Raw genomic sequence first — 18241 nt, 5'->3', positions numbered from 1 at the left:
TTCCTCCCTTTCCCCACCTTTTTTCCCCCTTCTCCCCCTTCCTTTTTTCCTTTTAATTTTTTTCTTTCCCCCCCTTTTTCCCTTCTTTTCCCCCCCTTTCCCCATCTTTTTCCCCCCTTTCTCCCCCTTCCTTTTTTCCTTTTAATTTTTTCTTTCCCTCTTTTTCCATCCTTTTTCCTCCCTTTCCCCACCTTTTTTCCCCCTTCCCCTCCTTCCTTTTTTCCTTTTAATTTTTTATTTCCCCTCCTTTTTTCCTTCCTTTTTCCTTCCTTCCCCCCCTTTTCTCCCCTTTCTTCCCCTTTTCACCCCTTCCCTTTTTTTTTTCTTAATTTTCCCCCACATTTTCTATTTTTTCCCCTTTTTTGTCCCCCCCCCCCATCATTTTTTCACTCTTAACTAATAAAATCAGGCGACTGGGGTGAGCTCTAGCGGCGAGCAGTTTGATGTCCCCAGCAGGACACTGAGAGCCAGCAGCAGCGCTGTAAATCCAGCGTGGGGCTTCGACACTGTGCTAAGTGTGGCCTGAATCTCGGGGGGCTTCCCTTTGATGCCAGTGCAGTATATTAAGTGGCAAAGCCTTCACTTTTATTTGTCTGTCCTGTCTGCGACAGCAATATCGCCTCATTTAGCCTCGGCCAACGTGAGACTGCCCAGGGAAGCAATCTGTTACAAATTAGCACAGCTCCCCTTTCATTTTACTAGCTAGTAATTGGAAGGGGTTACCAAAGTGTAATTTATCAGATGATGTGTGTTTATCTTTTTGTGGGGGACAGCGTGCCTTTGGTGCATTTCCCTACACACCCTGAGGGAATAATCTTGCCTTGATGTCCAATAGATCTGAAAGAAAGCAAAGGCCACCTGTGAAACCTAGAAGTATAATTTGTTGGGTTTGAGAAGGAACAGTTTCCCAGACATCTAAAATGGTATTAATGGCTTTATTAGAACCTTACCTTTCCTTGGAAATGCTTTTGCTCTCCCGTTTCCAAATGGTCTTGAAGTCGCTGCAGAATTCATACCACACGGTGAACATGTAGTTGGGTGTGACCTCCTTCTCACCAGGCTTTGGCTTGATCCCAAAGTACCCCACAGTTTCTTCAAAGCTAGGAGAGAGGGGAGGGGGGGAAAAAAAACAACAAAACCAAACAACTGTCAACACATAAGGCCACTAGGGAAAGAGTTTCTCTGAGGGCTGGTTCCTGATTCAGTAGTCAAGGCTGGTCATTACCATTACTTCCCTTTAGCCTTGGAAACCATAGCAGCGATCCATGCCGAGCATAACTAACCTTCCAACACCTACCTCCTTCCCAGCAGAAGAACTCACAGATGCCTGAGCCATCAGAGAGAAATCTCAGGCAAATCACAAGCATGCAACTTTCATGAGAAAAACTTCACTTCCTGCATTTCCTGGCTGTGTTTCAAGGTGGTTTGGCTGTGGTGATTGGGGCTCTGGTTTAGGGGTGAGCCTTGTAGAGTAGGGTTGTGGATTGGACTTGGTACTCCTGAGGGTCTCTTCCAACCTGAATGTTTCTGTAGTTCTGTGATTTCAGGGAATGCTACGTTATCTCCAATTCCCGCAACACTCTATGAAGATCTTGTTCTCCCATTTAGTGAAGGGATGTGGAAGAGCCACATGCCAAATCAGGAAGAATTCCCAAGGCTTGGAAAAAGCAACCTTCAATTATTTAGGGAGAATTGAGATTAGTACCAAAAAAACCCCCACAAACCCTATAGACAGCACTAACAGTGAGTTTGCAAAGGTGTACTGAAAATAATTCATCTCCTTCCACATGTGTCAATAAGCAGATATTAATTTAATCAAAGTACACTGCCAGTGTTTTAATGTTTTTTTCACAGAATTGTCAGTTTTGGAAGGAACCTCAAGCATCATCCAGTTCCAACCCCCCTGCCATGGGCAGGGACACCTCACACTACATCAGCCTGGCCAGAGCCTCATCCAGCCTGGCTGCAAAAACCTCCAGGGATGAGGCTTCCACCACCTCCCTGGGCAGCCTGTGCCAGTCTCTCACCACCCTCTCATGGGGAACAACTTCTTCTAAAGGTCTCATCTAAATCTCCTCTCCTCTAATTTGGATCCATCCCCCCCAGTCCTATCATTCCCTGACACCCCATAAAGTCCATCCCCAGCTTTTTTGTAGCCCCCTTCAGGTACTGGAAGGCCACAAGAAGGTCTGCCTGGAGCTTTCTCTTCTCCAGATTGAACAACCCCAACTCTCTCAGCCTGTCCTCATAGGAGAGGAGCTCCAGCCTCTTTGATGTCAGAGCACTTGTAGCCAGCTGGGCATTTGCAAAGCAGTCTTTGATTATAAGCAATGCTTCCAATTAGCACTTTCACTGATTGGGCACTTTTAACCTTTATGATATTGATTTACATAGATAAAATGAAATGATTCACCTGGTCAGGTACTTATCCTGAAAACCAAAAAAAAATCAAAGGAATGTCCACTTCTGCAAACCCAATCACTTTTCTCTGCAAAGTAAATATTTGGTGATATTTATTAAAAATAATGCTGTAATTGAAAAGAAAAGGGAAGAACTTGCTTCAAAATGACTCATTTTCCTCCAGATACTGATTTTATTGAAGCTATATTCTTCTATTGCAATGGCCAATAGGTCCTAAATCTAGATGACAGGAATTGTGAATCTTGAAAAAAAAAAAGAGGTATTTTAAAGGCTTGTAAGGAGTTCCTAACTACTCACAGAATCACAGAATGGTCTGGCTGGAAAGGACCTCCAAAGGTCATCCAGTCCAACCCCCTGCAGTCAGCAGGGTCATCCCCAACTAGATCAGGTTGCTCAGAGCCTTGTCCAGCCTGACCTTGAATGTCTCCATGGATGGGCCCCAACCACCTCCCTGGGCAACCTGTTGCAGTGTTCCAGCAGCCTCCTGGTGCAGAACTTGTTCCTCACATCCAATCTCAATCTGCTCTGCTCTCATTTCAGACCATTTTCCCTGGTCCTGTCCCTGCAGGCCTTTGGGAACAGTCCCTCTGCAGCCTTCTTGTAGCCCCTTCAGGTCCTGGCAGGCTGCTCTTAGGTCTGCCTGGAGCCTTCTCTTCTCCAGGCTGAACACCCCCAGCTCCCTCAGCCTGTCTCCATAGCATAGGTGTTCCACCCCCCTGATCATTTTCATGGCCTCCTCTGGACCCTCTCCATCAGGTCCCCCTCCTTCTCCCCTTCCTATATTGTGGGCTCCAGAACTGGATGCAGTGCTCCAGGTGAGGTCTCACCAGAGCAAAGTGGCAGAATCACCTCTCTGGATCTGCTTAGCAGTGCATCTTGTGATGCAGCCCAGGCTGTGATTCAACAGATGCTACTTAAAGCAACAGATGGAGCTTCTGTAAATATTCCTTAAGTTTTCCTGGAATTTGTAGTCCATTTTGCACATTTCCATATGGAATTGACAAGGTCAAGTGTTTGGTTTTGCCTTAGGTTGAGATTCAAGCTTTTAGCCAGGCCTGAAGAACATCATCAAAAGACCCCACCCCAAAACACCCAGAAGTTACCTTCCCAAAATAAATGAATACATCTTCCAACTGCTTCACTAAATAAAAGCCTGGATGTGAGTCACCTGAGCCAATACATTCTTTAAAGGTTCACAGGTTCACAGATTTAATTGGCTTGGAAGGGACCCTTAAAGTTGAACATAGCTTCTAGGACACACTGAAGAATATCAGATACTGATGTAATAGCTTTTTATATCCTCCTACATGCTCACCTCAACCTCTTAAATTTCTTACCAAGGTTTTGTATGAAACATGTAACTACATTTCAGGCTAATTGGTGATTCATAGTAAATCACAACAAAATCCAGAGTTGAAGGGTGCTGTAGGGACACTACAAGGAGCAAGCAAATAAATAAACAAATGAATGTGACTTTAAATATCTGTGTGAACCATTCTGAGATTTAAAACCCTAAGCATCCAAAAATACTTTAATCACCATCAGATGGTTAAAACAGTTTATGTCCACTGGGCAATGCCATTTCAACTGCATTCACTGGGGTCAAATATCCCATAGCTGAGCCAGGATCAGCAAGAATCTCAGTTGTGAGGTTTCCTTCATGTGACAGCAGCCCCAGTAGCATTATGACTCTCCTCTTCCTAACAGAACCTTTCTCCACCTCACCTGTGGTTGACAAATTTGCCTCTGTGTGCTCTGAGATCCTGAATTCTGGATGTGTTTAAAGGTTGTTCAGATGTGGTGCTTGGGGATATGGTTGAGAGGTGAGCCTTGTGGACCAGGGTTAATGGTTGGACCTGATCATCCCAAGGGTCTTTTCCAACCTGAATGATTCTGTGATCCTGTGATTCTTGCACAGTCTCTTGTTCTGCCTCCATCCTGACACTTACTCCTCATCCCCTCTTCATGTTTCCTATTCAGCCCTTCCCCCAGAAGCAGAGTTTTGCTTTCATCCAGCTCAATCTGGTTTCTTGGGCTGCTTTCTGACATTCAGAAGTAACAGATCCTTTTAGCAGTAATATAAACCACTGAAGGCTTCTTTAGCAATTGAAAAATCCAAACTTCACATCAGACAACCAATTCTTCAAGTCAGCTGCAAACCAAGTGGCCCCTCCATAGCCACTCTGGGCTCAGAAAAATAACATCAAGCCCCAAACTACCACAGGTCTGCCTTTAGTGACCACAAAGAAAAAATAGTGCTAAGAAGCTAAGAATTCATTTAGCCAGCTGATTTATGGCAGTTCCATAGTTACCATAAATCAAGTTAAAGGCAGATCCTTTGCTCTCCCCAAAATCTATAATTTGGGAAACAACAACAAACGTTATTAGAAATACAAAGTTGTTGTTATTTTACCATCCACCCAGCAATTCATCTCATTTCTCCCCACGTTTTGCCTCCTTTGGCCTAAAGAAGGCAGAGATATTCAGGCAACAAAAATCTTAGGATTTCTCTGCATTTGATAGCCTGAAAATGGTCAGTGAACCCCAAATCTATTCTGACTGCATTAAGCAGGCAATCAGTTATTATAACATTCTTCCAATACCCTGATTCAGTCCAATCTTGACAGCAATTAAACCCCCAAGCACAGCAGACTGTTGGGCTAAAAACTCAGCTGAACTTTTTCCTGGAAGACTACCTAAGAATTTTTCAGACAGCAATATTACCTCTTTGAAGTACAGATCCTTCCCCCCCTCCCCCTGCCCCCCATTTCATCTGGCTCCTAAGAAGATCAATAACATCTTTGACCAAAATAAACTAGCAAAAAAAACCAAAAACCTTACCACTTTTGTGCATTTTCCAAACTGCTCTCTTCTTTTTTATGTTCTTCTTTAGCTGCCAATGAAAAAAACATTTTGAGATGTAAATTGACTGCCTTGCTGGTTCAGAGCTCTCACACATCTAAACATCTCTGTCATTCAGAGTTGGCTAGGTGGTGTACTCAATGCCTTTGAAACGAATGCTTGTCTTAAAAAAGCAATAAACATTTGCTAATTTTCATGGTTTTTTGTTTTTTTTTTATTTATTGCAGTTAAATGAATGCTTTTAATGTGCCTGTGAAGCATACTGGATTAGAAAAGTCATTTACAATCCATACTATGTAGTAATATCATCTGAACAGAAAGCAAATCATTCAACTTGACTTTCAGATTTTAACAAAAAAAGAACATTAAGCTGTCTGTGGGTGTTTTTTGGGGTTTGGTTTTTTTTTTGGTTTTATTGTTTCAGGCCCGAACTTACAAATTTAAACCTGTTTTGTTTGGTTTAGTTTTGTTTTCCAGCAGAAATAATTGGAAGTTATTGGAATTGAACAGGTATCAAACATAGTTAACACCAACTGTTCCATATAGCTCTCACATTCTGTTCAGGAAGCTGAAAAGTGAAAACACATGGACTGAGTTTTCAGACTATGGCATGTACATGATTTTAGTTAGTTTTTTGTTGTTGTTGTTGTTTTTTTTCCAAACCAGCCAGGAGTTTGAAAAACGATTAGAGAATCTGAGTCCCTCTGTTACAGAACGCTCACACAAACTACTTAAAAGGATTTGGTTTGCCAAGGATGGACTTTCTCCACCTCTGAACCTCTTTCCTGAGCTGGATACTCAAGCACCCCACAACATGAGGAGAAGCTGAGAGCCTTGGGGTTTTTAGTATGGAGAGGAGAAGACTGAGAGGGGATTTAATATATGTTTATAAATATCCAAGGGCTGGGGGTCAAGAGGGAGGGGACAGGCTCTGCTCAGTTGCACCCTGGGATAGGACAAGGGGCAATGGAGAGAAACTGCAGCATAGGAGGTTGCACCTCAACACGAGGAGGAATTTCTTGACTGGGAGGGTCCCAGAGCACTGGAACAGGCTGCCCAGAGAGGTTGTGGAGTCTCCTTCTCTGGAGCCTTTCCAGCCCCATCGGGATGTGTTCCTGTGTGAGCTGTGCTGGATTCTTTGGTCCTGCTCTGGCAGGGGGGTTGGACTCGATGATCTCTGTAGGTGCCTTCCAACCCCTAAGATCCCCTGATCCTGTGTGATCCTGTGAATATGTATCAAGTACAAAATATTGATCATTTCTTCCTAATACAGAGAATCACAGAATCTGTTTGGTTGGAAGAGACCTCCAAGCTCATCCAGTCTAACCCATGACCGAGCAGTGAAGGGTTAACACTAAACCATGTTCCTGAGCACTAGGTCGAGTGGAGCAACTTTAGCTGTGGCAGAAGAGCAGACAGATAAAACAGTGCTACCATGGCAAAGCTGTCCTGCTCAGTCTATAGGAGTGCAGCTACAAGCTTCAGTTTACAGGCAAGGCCACTGAGAAATTCATCCTGAATTCCACATGAACATAAGGAAAAACTTTTTCCCTATCAGGGTGCCAGAGCCCTGGAACAGGGGTTGCGGAGTCTCCTGTGGAGACATTCAAAACCCACCTGGATGCGTTTCTTCCTGTGTGACCTGACTTGGGTGATCCTGCTCTGCAAGTGAGGTTAGACTCAATGATCTTTTGAGGTCCCTTCCAGCCCATAACATTCTATGATTCTGTAACCAAATATAAGGTTTGCTGTCTAGGCTCACATCTACAGGGAAGTTCTTAGTATGCTCTACTGTTTGGATTAGTCACAGAATCACAGAAACATTCAGGTTGGAAGAGACCCTCAGGAGCACCAAGTCCAATCCACAACCCTACTCTACAAGGCTCACCCCTAAACCAGAGCCCCAAGCACCACAGCCAACCTTGAAACACAGCCAGGCTTGGGGACTCACCACCTCCCTGGGCAGCAGATTCCAATGCCTGAAAGTCCATCTCCTGAATGAAGTACCACATCCTGTCCTATGACCAGCAGACAATCGCCAGCAATACAGCGATCGATGGGGTGGTGTTAGGTCATAGCCTGGACCTGATGATCTCACAGGTCTGCTCCAGACTCAGTTATTCTGTGACTCTGTAATCTTCTATGAAAGCCAGGATCAGTTAAGAAGCTGAGACAAGAGCTTTGAAGGGCAGCAGGTTATTTGCAAAGCAGGCAGTTGCAGTTTGCTGTAACACAGAGAGCTGCAGACTCTGCAGAGCAGCCACCTGTCTTACCCACCCTGCCATCTGTATTGAGCTCAATGGAGAAGAGAACAAATGGATTATGATCTTAGGAAACTGCCTTATGAAACTGAGATGTTTCTGGTGGTTTCTTTTTACTGAAGTGCAGAAGGAAGCATGTGAAGAGTCATGATCCTCCAAACAGTTCTGAGTGAAACAGTACAAGAGTGTCACTGAAAAAATACAACCCAAACATCCTACCTACTGCCTGCTCCCCTGGCATGCCAAATACTATGCTGAGAACGAGAAATGATCAGAAAATATTTACTTTCATGGGTCTAATATATGCACAGCAGCTTCCAGTTACAACAGAATCAGGCTGCTGTGGAATATTTCCCCAACAACAAAGGAGTAAGAAGATTGCATGCTGGCTGGCACAGACTGAGAGCTGGAGAAGGTCAGCAGCTAATGAAGGCAAGCACAGAATGAGGAAACTACTTGCTCTGAGGGGGGGAAGACAGAGGAATGAAAATGGGTAGACACAACTGCACAAAAATCTCCCAGTTACTTCTGCCTCCTGGAGTGAAAGTTTTTACCATTGAGCCTGGCTGGATACATTTTCTGGTATTTCTCTCTGACCTTAAACATCTGAATGCACACAAGAAGGCTATTTCATCCAAGTCCACTGAGCCAGCTGCACTCACTACAGCTTCCTTGGACCCATCATAGCTTATTTTTCAGCACCTTAGCATTTCAGAATGGAAAGATCTGAGGCATATATTTTTATAGCTTTTCCAAGCATTCTCTAGCAAGGACAACCTGTCAGCCCGGGAGAACACTCAGACAACAGCAGCTGGGATGGGGACATCAGAGCTCTCTTCAGTTCCTATTTCCCACGATGAGGAAGGCTAAATTCTAGGGTTTTCTGTGGGGGGAAAAAACCCCACCCAAACCCAAGGCATTTGGGTTTTCCCTAAGGAAAGAAATAGGCCTTTCCACAGAATCACAGAATGAGGTTAGGGGCTGGAAGGGACCTCCAGAGATCGTCCAGTCCAGCCCCCCTGCCCTGATCCCAGAGCAGGGTCACCTAGAGCAGGTCACACAGGAACACATTCAGGCAGGTCTTGAAGATCTCCAGAGAGGGAGACTCCACAACCCCCCTGGGCAGCCTGTGCCAGGGCTCTGTCACCCTCACAGGGAAATAATTCTTCCTCCTGTTTCCATGGAACTTCCTATGCCTCAACTTCCACCACTGCCCCTTGTGCTGGCATTGGGCATCACCCAGCAGAGCCTGGCTCCAGCCTCTGGGCACTCCCCCTGCACATCTTTATCAACAGCAATGAGGTCACCTCTCAGGCTCCTTTTCTCCAAGCTACAGAGCCCTCAGCTCCCTCAGGCTCTCCTCCTAAGGAAGATGTTCCACTCCCTCCAGCACTTTCGTAGCTCTGTGCTGGACTCTCTCAAGCAGTTCCCTGAGGTCCTTCTTGACCTGAGGGGCCCAGAACTGGACACAATATTCCAGATGTGGCCTCAGCAGGGCAGAGTAGAGCAGGAGGAGAATCTCTCTGGACCTACTCACCACACTCCTAATCCCCCCCAGGATGCCCTTGGCCTTCTTGGCCACCAGAGCACATTGCTGGCTCATGGTCAACCTCCCATCCACCAGGACCCCCAGGTCCCTTCACTGCTCTCCAGCAGCTCAGTCCCCAACCTCTCCTGCTGCATGAGGTTGTTCTTTCCTAGGTACAAGACTCTCCACTTGCCCTTGTTGAACTTCATTCAATTTCTCCCTGCCCAGCTCTCAGCCTGTCCAAGTCTCACTGAATGGCAGCACAACCCTCCTGTGTCAGCCACTCCACCCAGTTTGGTGTCACCAGCAGACTTGCTGACAGTGCTCTGTGTGCCCTCATCTGACTCTTGTCTTCCAACCAACCACAGTTAAAGCAGAATCTAGGATTAGGAAAAAAACCAAAACAACAAATACAACCCAAAGCAACTCTAAAACTAAACAATACCAACCAGCTAAACACCTCCCTGCCACCAACTGACAACCAGAACATGCTAAATCCAAACTAAAACCCTCATGAAATTCCTCTCTGAACTTCACAGAACCTGGGCAGAGGCTGTTACAAAGGTGGCAGAAGGTTCTTAGGATGTTTTCTAGGCTCACAAGAGCTCACCTTCCTTATTAGTCAATACTAAAACCTCTTAAGGAATCATGCTGAAAGGTAGTCACAAGAGGAAACCTCTGCTAGAAACATACATCAAAGGCATGAGGCAGAAAATTCCATCTCCAGAGGGGTTCAGCTGGGTTAGCTTTCTCCAAAGTGCCAAATGTCCCATCCTGTGGCATCACAAAGTAAGGAGAACAAGCAGCAACAGACCTTACCATTTTTGGTCTTCCTAAAGCACAAAGCCATAACACCATTGGGTAAGATATTGAAATCTTGTAGACACCCATTGCTGATACCCTTAGGTAGCAGAAGCTGAACCCAGAAGACTCTGTGGCTAAAAGTTGACTATTATGGATCTCCACTCTCAAGTCCAATTGCCATCCAAAGCAAACCTTGCAGGAACTGTTTGATCAGGGACTATGCAGAGCACAAGAAAAAGCTCAAGGCTGGTCTAGGTGAATAGAAAGACCACAGAGGACCATCAAAAGCAGTGCCAGGGGAGGTTGAGGCTGGATGCTAGGAAATATTTTTTCACTGAGAGGGCTCTCAACCATTGGAATGGTCTGCCCAGGGCAGTGCTGGAGTCACCATCCCTGGGGGTGTTCAAGCAGTGTGTGGAGCTGGTGCTTAGGGACATGGTTTAGTGCTGACCCTGCAGTGCTGGGTCAAGTGTTGCACTGGGTGAGCTTGGAGGTGTCTTCCAACCAGACAGATTCTGTGATTCTATGATGAATGTTCTCTCCTTTTGTACAGAATTCTGGACAGGTTTAAACTCCTGGGCACTGTGAGCAGTGCAAAGAACAGCAGGATCAGCAGTGGGATGCATTTAGTCTTCTTTAGTATTGATTTGTTACCAGTGAAATTTTCCACCTTACAAATAGACTTATTCTGAAGAAATGCTGGAGTCAAGTCTTGCTGGAGTGTAAGTAATAATATGGAAACCAACATGTTCAGAGAGGTGTGCCTGCCAGCACAGGGCAGGTCTTTGAGCTGCCAAGAACTATCATGAGCAATCTACTGAAAGTCCAAGAATCACAGAATGGCTTAGGTTGGAAGGGACCATGAGGGTGGTGAGACTCTGGCACAGGCTGCCCAGGGAGGCTGTGGCTGCCTCCTCCCTGGGGGTGTTCAAGGCCAGTTTGGATGAGACCTTGAGCAGCTGAGTCTAGCTGAGAGGTGTCCCTGGGCATGGTGGGAAGGTTGAAGCAGATGATCTCTAAGGTCCTTTCCAATCTAAGCCATTCTGTGATTCTATGATTAACTTTATCTAATCACTAACTTCTAATTGGCAGGCTTCACAAACTCATGGAATTCAAGAGACAGCCTGGAAAGGACATGCAAATGTTTCATGGTATGTTCAATGCAGCTTTCTATCTCAGTACACTAGAATGCAGAACCCCCCCAAAGAACTGATCCCACACTCATGGATGGTATCAGTTAAGCAAGAAGCTCTGGGAGCAGTAGAATCAATGAAAGCTGGTCTAGCATGGATCTGTAATTGAAAGTTTCATCCCAGATTGATTCATTAATGTTTCCTTCAGGGCTGAGTTCATGATCATAGAATCATCACAGAATCACAGAATGGTCCAGGCCAGAAGGGACCTCCCAAGGTCATCCAGTCCAACCCCTCTGCAGTCAGCAGGGACATCTCCAAGTAGATCAGAGTGTCCATGGCCTCATTGAGTCTCACCTTGAGTATCTCCAGAGGAGGAGCCTCAACCACCTCCCTGTTCTACCACTCTCATAGTGAAGAACTTCTTCCTGATATCCAATCTCAATCTGCCCTTCTCTAGTCTGAAGCCATTGTCCCTGGTCCTGTCCCTGCAGGCCTTTGGGAACAGTCCCTCTGCAGCCTTCCTGTAGCCCCTTCAGGTCCTGGCAGGCTGCTCTTAGGTCTGCCTGGAGCCTTCTCTTCTCCAGGCCGAACATCCACAGCTCCCTCAGCCTGTCCTTGTAGCAGAGCTGCTCCAACTCCCTGATCCTTTTCATGGCTCTCCTCTGGACCCTCTCCATCAGGTCCATGTCCTTCCTATATTGAGGGCTCCAGAGCTGCACACAGTACTGGAAGTGAGGTCTGACCAGAGCAGAGCAAAGTGGCAGAATCACCTCTCTGGCTCTGCTGGCAGTGCTGCTTTGGATGCAGCCTTTCTCTCCCTGCAAGGCTAACAGGATCACTTTGGTCTATTTAGCTACATATTTTTATTGAGATTTTGGGAGCTTCAGATCTTCTGATCTCTAACTCTGGCACATTTGCTCACCTCTGGCTAATGCCTTACAAATTCCCATCAGGGGAAGAGGTGCTGTGATCACAATAGCCTTGTTCCATTTACCTCTTCTCTAAATTAGCCAATCTCACATTTTTTAACATAGGATTTGGCCACGGAGGGTTTGGATTTTTTTTTTTAGAGGGTTTAAATACTGCTGCAGACATCTCAAATCCTTTCAAAACAATCTTCAGAACACTTGCTGCCATGAGGTCTTAATCAGGCTTCCCCAAAGCAGCCCTTACAACTTTATTTTCCTTTGCAGTGGTACAAAAGTTGTTTTTTACCCAAGAAAGCCACAATGCACAAATGTTTCTATCACACAAGGAGGCTCTGTGCAGCCTTGGAAAGCTGCTTCACAAACTTTCCCCACGAGTCATCATGAATGTCAGTTAGCAACCTGTATCTTAGGCAAAAAGCTAATGAATTAATTAATTAATGTTTTCCATGCAGAAACTGGTGAAGATTATCAAAGATTCCACACTTTCCCTGTTCCCAAACCATACCAAAGTGTGGACATTTGTACACACACAGAGGCAAGCACCACCAGCAGAAGACACTCGAGCGACACATTCAGGAAAGAGGTTTTCTTTAGTCTCACAGCTAATAAAAACCCTAGGAAATTACATTTGCTTTTAACAGTGCTAATGCTGTCTACAAATGTGCCAGAAAAAGGCTTGCAGGTCATTTTGCCAGAACATTAGAAATAAATATGAATTTTCTATTTCTGCTTCTATTATTTTCTATTTCTGCTTCTATTTCTTTCTATTTCTACATCTATTTCTACTTCTATCTACTTCTATTTCTACTTCTACTTCTTTCTATTTCTTTATTTCTTTCTATTTCTATTTTTTCTATTTCCAGTTCAATTTCTATTTCTATTTCAATTCCTACTTCTATTTATTTCTAATTCTTTATTTCTTTCTATTTCTTTCTATTTCTACGTCTATTTATTTCTATTTCTATTCCTATTCCTATTTCTATTCCCATTTCTACTTCTACTTCTTTATATTTCTACTTCTATTCCTATTTCTATTTCTACTTCTTTCTATTTCTACTTCTATTTCTATTTCCATTTCTACTTCTATTTTTTTAATTTATTTCTATTTCTTTCTATTTCTACTTCTATTTCTATTTCTATTTCTATTTCTATTTCTATTTCTATTTCTATTTCTATTTCTATTTCTATTTCTATTTCTATTTCTATTTCTATTTCTATTTCTATTTCTTTCTATTTCTATTCCTATTCCTATTTCTATTTCTATTTCCATTTCTACTTCTATTTCTTTCTATTTCTATTTCCAGTTTTACTTCTATTTCTTTCTATTGCTTTATTTTTTCCTATTTCTACTTCTATTTCTACTTTTATCTACTTCTATTTCTTTCCATTTCCATTTTTTCTATTTCTATTTTTCTATTATTTCTATTTCTATTTCTTTCTATTTATATTTTTCTACTTCTATTTCTTTCTATTTCCATTATTTCTATTTCTAATTCTATATTTCTATTTCTTTACATATCTATTTATTTCTATTGATTCCCATATTTCTTAAAATGTATGTTTCCTGGTATGATGCTTCTATTCCACAGGAGATTTTTAAATTAATGCTGGTTTGTATTATTTTTTTTCGGTTAGCTTCTGCACAAAAAGGGAATTGTTCCATTAAAATTAGGACTCACATTAGTCTTACTTTCTTGTGCTCTGCAGTTGTTACTTACAAACAAAAATTAGCATTGCAATGTTCAATGTATTCAAATCAAGTTATTTGAACCTGCCTTCTGTTTAAACCCAACCAAGCCACTGATCTCCTGTTCTCCTACACTTGTGGTTCCAGAGAATAAATATATTTTTTACAAAGCCTATTAATGCTATAGAAATACATTCTAAATCCTGATTTTTTTTTCTTAATCAACTTTTATAAGGTTGTGGTCTAATTCCAAGATTAATCTCTGAGGTGACTAAAGGTATGGATGCAGTTTATGGAAGGGAAAAATTAGTTTTAATCCTTTCAAGCAGAACAAAGTTGACCTTTGGAGGTCCCTTCCAACCCAGACCATTCTATGATTCTAACACAAAACCACAACACAAACTCCTGCATTTATGGAGATGTCCACAATTTCAGTATGTTAATCATTTTTCTCTATTATGTTTTCCTGCTTTAATGCCGTGTTTGGGAAACCTGACTCTCCAGACTGTCTGTTACTGTGATCTTCTTTTGCAAGCAGAAGGAAAATCTTGAAGGATCAGCATGTTTTTTATAGCAAACCCAATACCTGTAAACAGTTAAACGATTATTAAAGCCAACAAGAAGCTGGAGGTCTTCTCAAAGGTGCTCCTGCTTTGGCAGGGGGGGGTTGGACTGGGTGATCTCTGGAGGTCCCCTTCCAACCCCTAACAATCTGTGATTTAACCCAAAAAAAAAAAAAAAAAAAAAAAAGGAATTTGCTGGTGACTCAGCAGCTAATCTGGTGGGTAAAGAGGGAACAACTATACAAATACCATTAACCTAATTTGAGCAAAGCTTGTGAGATTTGTGGCCTGAAAACTTTTAGGGGAGAGGAAAGCCGCAGTGGTGGAATGATCCCAAATGATTTACGAAGCTGAAGCCCTTTCTGCTGATTGAGCTCAGCCCAGATTGGTTTCGCATGATCAGCTCCAGTACAGCAAGAGGTGCTGGGGAGCGGTGGCCCCACACGTTTGAACACACTAGGACACGCTCCTCTAGGTGATCCAGGGCATGGGGAGGGGGTTAAAAGCCACTGCTTTGTTTTCCTTCCACTTTCCCCTCATTAGGATAGGCTCCCCCTGCAAAGCAAGCCACTTCTGGTGGTCGAGAGCAAAGCCTTGTTGTAAATGCACAGCAGGATAGTGGCAAAGCTGAAATTAATTCTCCGTGGATTTATATGGACCTTTCTGCCTGCTGATGGCTTGTACTCTTTCTACTCTTTCAAAGGTGCCTATGTTGCCTTTTCTTTTTTCCTTTTTTTTTTTTTTATTTTTTTTTTATTGCTGGTTGCTGACTTTATTCCAGCATATGGTGGTTGGCGCCGTGACACAAAAGTGAACATTTTATACCAGAATTAAAAGTGGGTATTTGACAGTTTCTGTCAGAAAGTTCAGAGCAAAGAATTTGTGAGACAAGATTTATGACATATTTTATATGGGACACATCTGTTTCTTTGCTGCCTTTCTGTTTCAATGAAAGGGAAAAAGAACAAAAAAAAAGGCAATGGAGGTTCTTTAAGAAACAAAGAACTGTCAATAAAAAAAATAAAAGCACAGACAGAAAAATCTGCATCATTCAGAATGGATTGAGTCCTTCTCAAAATGGGCTGCTGGGAAGCATGGCAGCCAGCTTCCTCCTCTTGTTCAGCCCTATAGGCAGGATGGGGAGGAGAATTTCAAACTGATTCTCAAATGCTTGGCTACCCACACTTCAGGGTAAATCAAACAAAATGAAAATCAAATTGTATCGATATTAGATATTCACTTTTAAAAGTAAGGTAAAATATTACAGTAGATATTGGCCATTAATACTGTTTTTAGCATCCAGAACTGAGAAATCGCAGAATATGTCTGGTTGGAAAGGACCTCAAAGATCATGCCCTCCAACCTTCAACCCAGTTTAGGGTCTGTCCCAAACCATGTCCCTAAGCTCCAGCTCCACAAGACACTTGAACACCTCCAGGGATGGTGACTCCAGCACTGCCCTGGGCAGACCATTCCAATAGCTGAGAACCCTCCCTGTGAACAAGTATTTCCTGAGATCCAGCCTGAACCCCTGGTGCAGCTTGGAACCATTTCCTCTGCTCCTGTCCCTTGCCACCAGGGAGCAGAGGCTGTCCCCTCCTCACTCCAACCTCCCTTCAGGGAGCTGTAGAGAGCAATGAGGTCTCCCTCAGCCTCCTCTTCTCCAGCCTGAACACCCCCAGCTCCCTCAGCCCCTCCTCTAGCCCAGGGACTCCAGGCCCTTCTCCAGCCTCCTTGCCCTGCTCTGGACAGGCTCCAGCCCCTCAATGTCCTTCCTGCAGTGAGAGCCCAGAGCTGAACACAGCACTCGAGCTGTGCCCTCCCCAGTGCTGAGCACAGGGGGATGGTCACCTCCTGTCCCTGCTGCCCACCCTGGTTCTAACCCAAGCCAGGATGCCTTTGGCCTTCTTGGCCACCTGGGCACTGCTGGCTCATGGTCAGTCAACTATCAGCCAGCACCCCTGAGGTTCCTCTCCATGGTGCAGCTTTCCAACCACTCATCCCCAAGTCTGTAGCTCACCAAACCTTCCTTGCTTTTACAATTTCTTATCAGACTACACATCAGATATAACAATGCAGACAGGAAACTTCTCCACATTTGTCTGTTAACATCACTGAACCTGACAGCGTTCAGCCTCTTATAAAGTTCAGTATTTTAGCCTTCAGTCAAAACTGAATTTTTGGAGAACATCTTAAAATATCTTATTTAAGAAAACAAAAATCATTGTGCTTAATACAAGAGAGAAAAATTCTTTGACTAAACCCCCCTGAATTTTTAACCAACAACCTTCCTGTTTGTAAAGATTCCTTCTTTCAGTATGAAACCCTAAGACTCAGCATGAGAAATATGGAATTTAAATAGGGGGAATTGAGCAAGAATGAACAAATATGTAAGAAAGAAATGATACTGCTTGAGAATCACACATATCTTTATGAAAAAGAATGTCATTTTATTTAACTTATTTAACTCATTTAAGGAACTTATTTAAGGAACACAGCAAAAGGGGAAAAAAAATCCTACAATGCATTCTACAGAAATAGTTCTGCTTGTGACAAATGAATCTAATCCTCAATAATCTCCCAAACACAAATGCAGTCAACTCCTCTACAAAATCACAACTATTTGTCAAATGATTTCATCCTATCCATGCATCTAATTCTTGGTTTTAAAACAGGAAGTTTGTCCCCAGCTCAGATCTTATGCAGGAAAAGTTCCCTAATTACTACTTTGAGCTGACTGGAATTTGGAAACAAAAATGTACAAAAAGAGGTAAATTTGGACCTGCAATTATTCCTCCTTCTTGCCAGAAATAAAACCCAGGATACTACCTTTAAGAAGTATTTTGTCAGGACGATGTCAATCAATGTTTTTACAGGAAACACCAAAATGCATTAGAGTACAAGGAATGGATGATCTCTGAGCTTGTCCTCTTGGTGATAAACACATAGAACAAGCATAAAATCACAGAATTAATGAGGCTGGAAAAGACCTCTGAGATCATCCAGCCCAGCCTATGACCCAACACCACCACATCAGCTCAACCATGCCACCAAGTGCCACATCCAAGCTTTCCTTAAAGACCTCCAGTGAGGGTGACTCCAGCACCTCCCTGGGCAGTCCATCCCAGTGCCTGATCAGCCTTGCTGTGAGGAGCTGCTTCCTAATAGCCAACCCAAACCTCCCCTGGCACAGCTTCAGGTCATGCCCTCTTGTACTGTCACAAGTTAGAATCATAGAATTATAGAATCAGTCAGGGTTGGAAGGGACCACAAGGATCATCCAATTCCAAGCCCCCTGCCATGGGCAGGGACACCTCACACTAGACCTGCCTGGGAGCAGAGCCTGTCTTCTGTCCCAGCTGTAATCTTGTAACACTGGATGATTCACCTGGTTTTACTCTGTCACTGTCCAATTTTGGGACTCCAGTAGTAGCCTAATGCTTTGTCTTTTAACTAGCTCCACATTTCAGAGAATTGCTCTGTGAACATTGTGATTGTTGATTGTTTTTGCTCTCAGGACAAATGCTCCTGCTACATTCTGCTCACCCTCTTTTTTTCTTAGAAAGAAGCTTCCCTCTAATGGCAATTTCAAGCCTGGCCTACAGGCTTTACCTCTTAATGTTGCTTAAAAAAGGAAAACACAATTTATACCACAACAGAACTTAATCCAGAGAGCTCAAATTTCCTGCTGAAATTTGCAACATCCTTTTATGAGTCATGTTCAAAAGCATTAGAACAGGAAAACGTAAGAGAGAAAAATGATCAACATACTCAAATTGTGGACATCTCCATAAATGCAGGAGTTTGTGTTACGGTTCTGTGTTAGAATCATACAATGGTCTCAGTTGGAAGGGACCTCAAAGGTCATCCCCTCCAACTCCCTGCAGTCAGCAGGGACATCCTGCTCTAGACCAGGTTGCTCAGAGCCTTGTCCAGCCTCACCTTGAATATCTCCAGGGTTGGGGCCCCAACCACCTCCCTGGGCAATCTGTCTCAGCAGCCTCCTGGTGCAGAACTTGTTCCTCACATCCAATCTCAATCTGCTCTGCT

General features: G+C 43.6%; 1 protein-coding gene across 1 annotated transcript in view; it reads right to left on the bottom strand.

The window, feature by feature from the left end:
- FMN1 (formin 1) overlaps positions 1-18241 on the bottom strand; it is a 167624-nt gene that overhangs the window by 14538 nt on the left and 134845 nt on the right. Inside the window, exons 14-15 of the mRNA XM_054400699.1 lie at positions 5263-5314; positions 951-1100 (exon numbers count right to left, since the gene is read on the bottom strand). Of these exons, the coding sequence (XP_054256674.1) occupies positions 951-1100; positions 5263-5314 (202 nt within the window). The remainder of the gene's footprint in view (positions 1-950; positions 1101-5262; positions 5315-18241) is intronic.

This window comes from Indicator indicator, chromosome 4, assembly GCF_027791375.1.
Source record: "Indicator indicator isolate 239-I01 chromosome 4, UM_Iind_1.1, whole genome shotgun sequence".
Taxonomy (NCBI): Eukaryota; Metazoa; Chordata; class Aves; order Piciformes; family Indicatoridae; genus Indicator; species Indicator indicator.
This window is presented reverse-complemented; position numbering and strand designations above follow the sequence as displayed.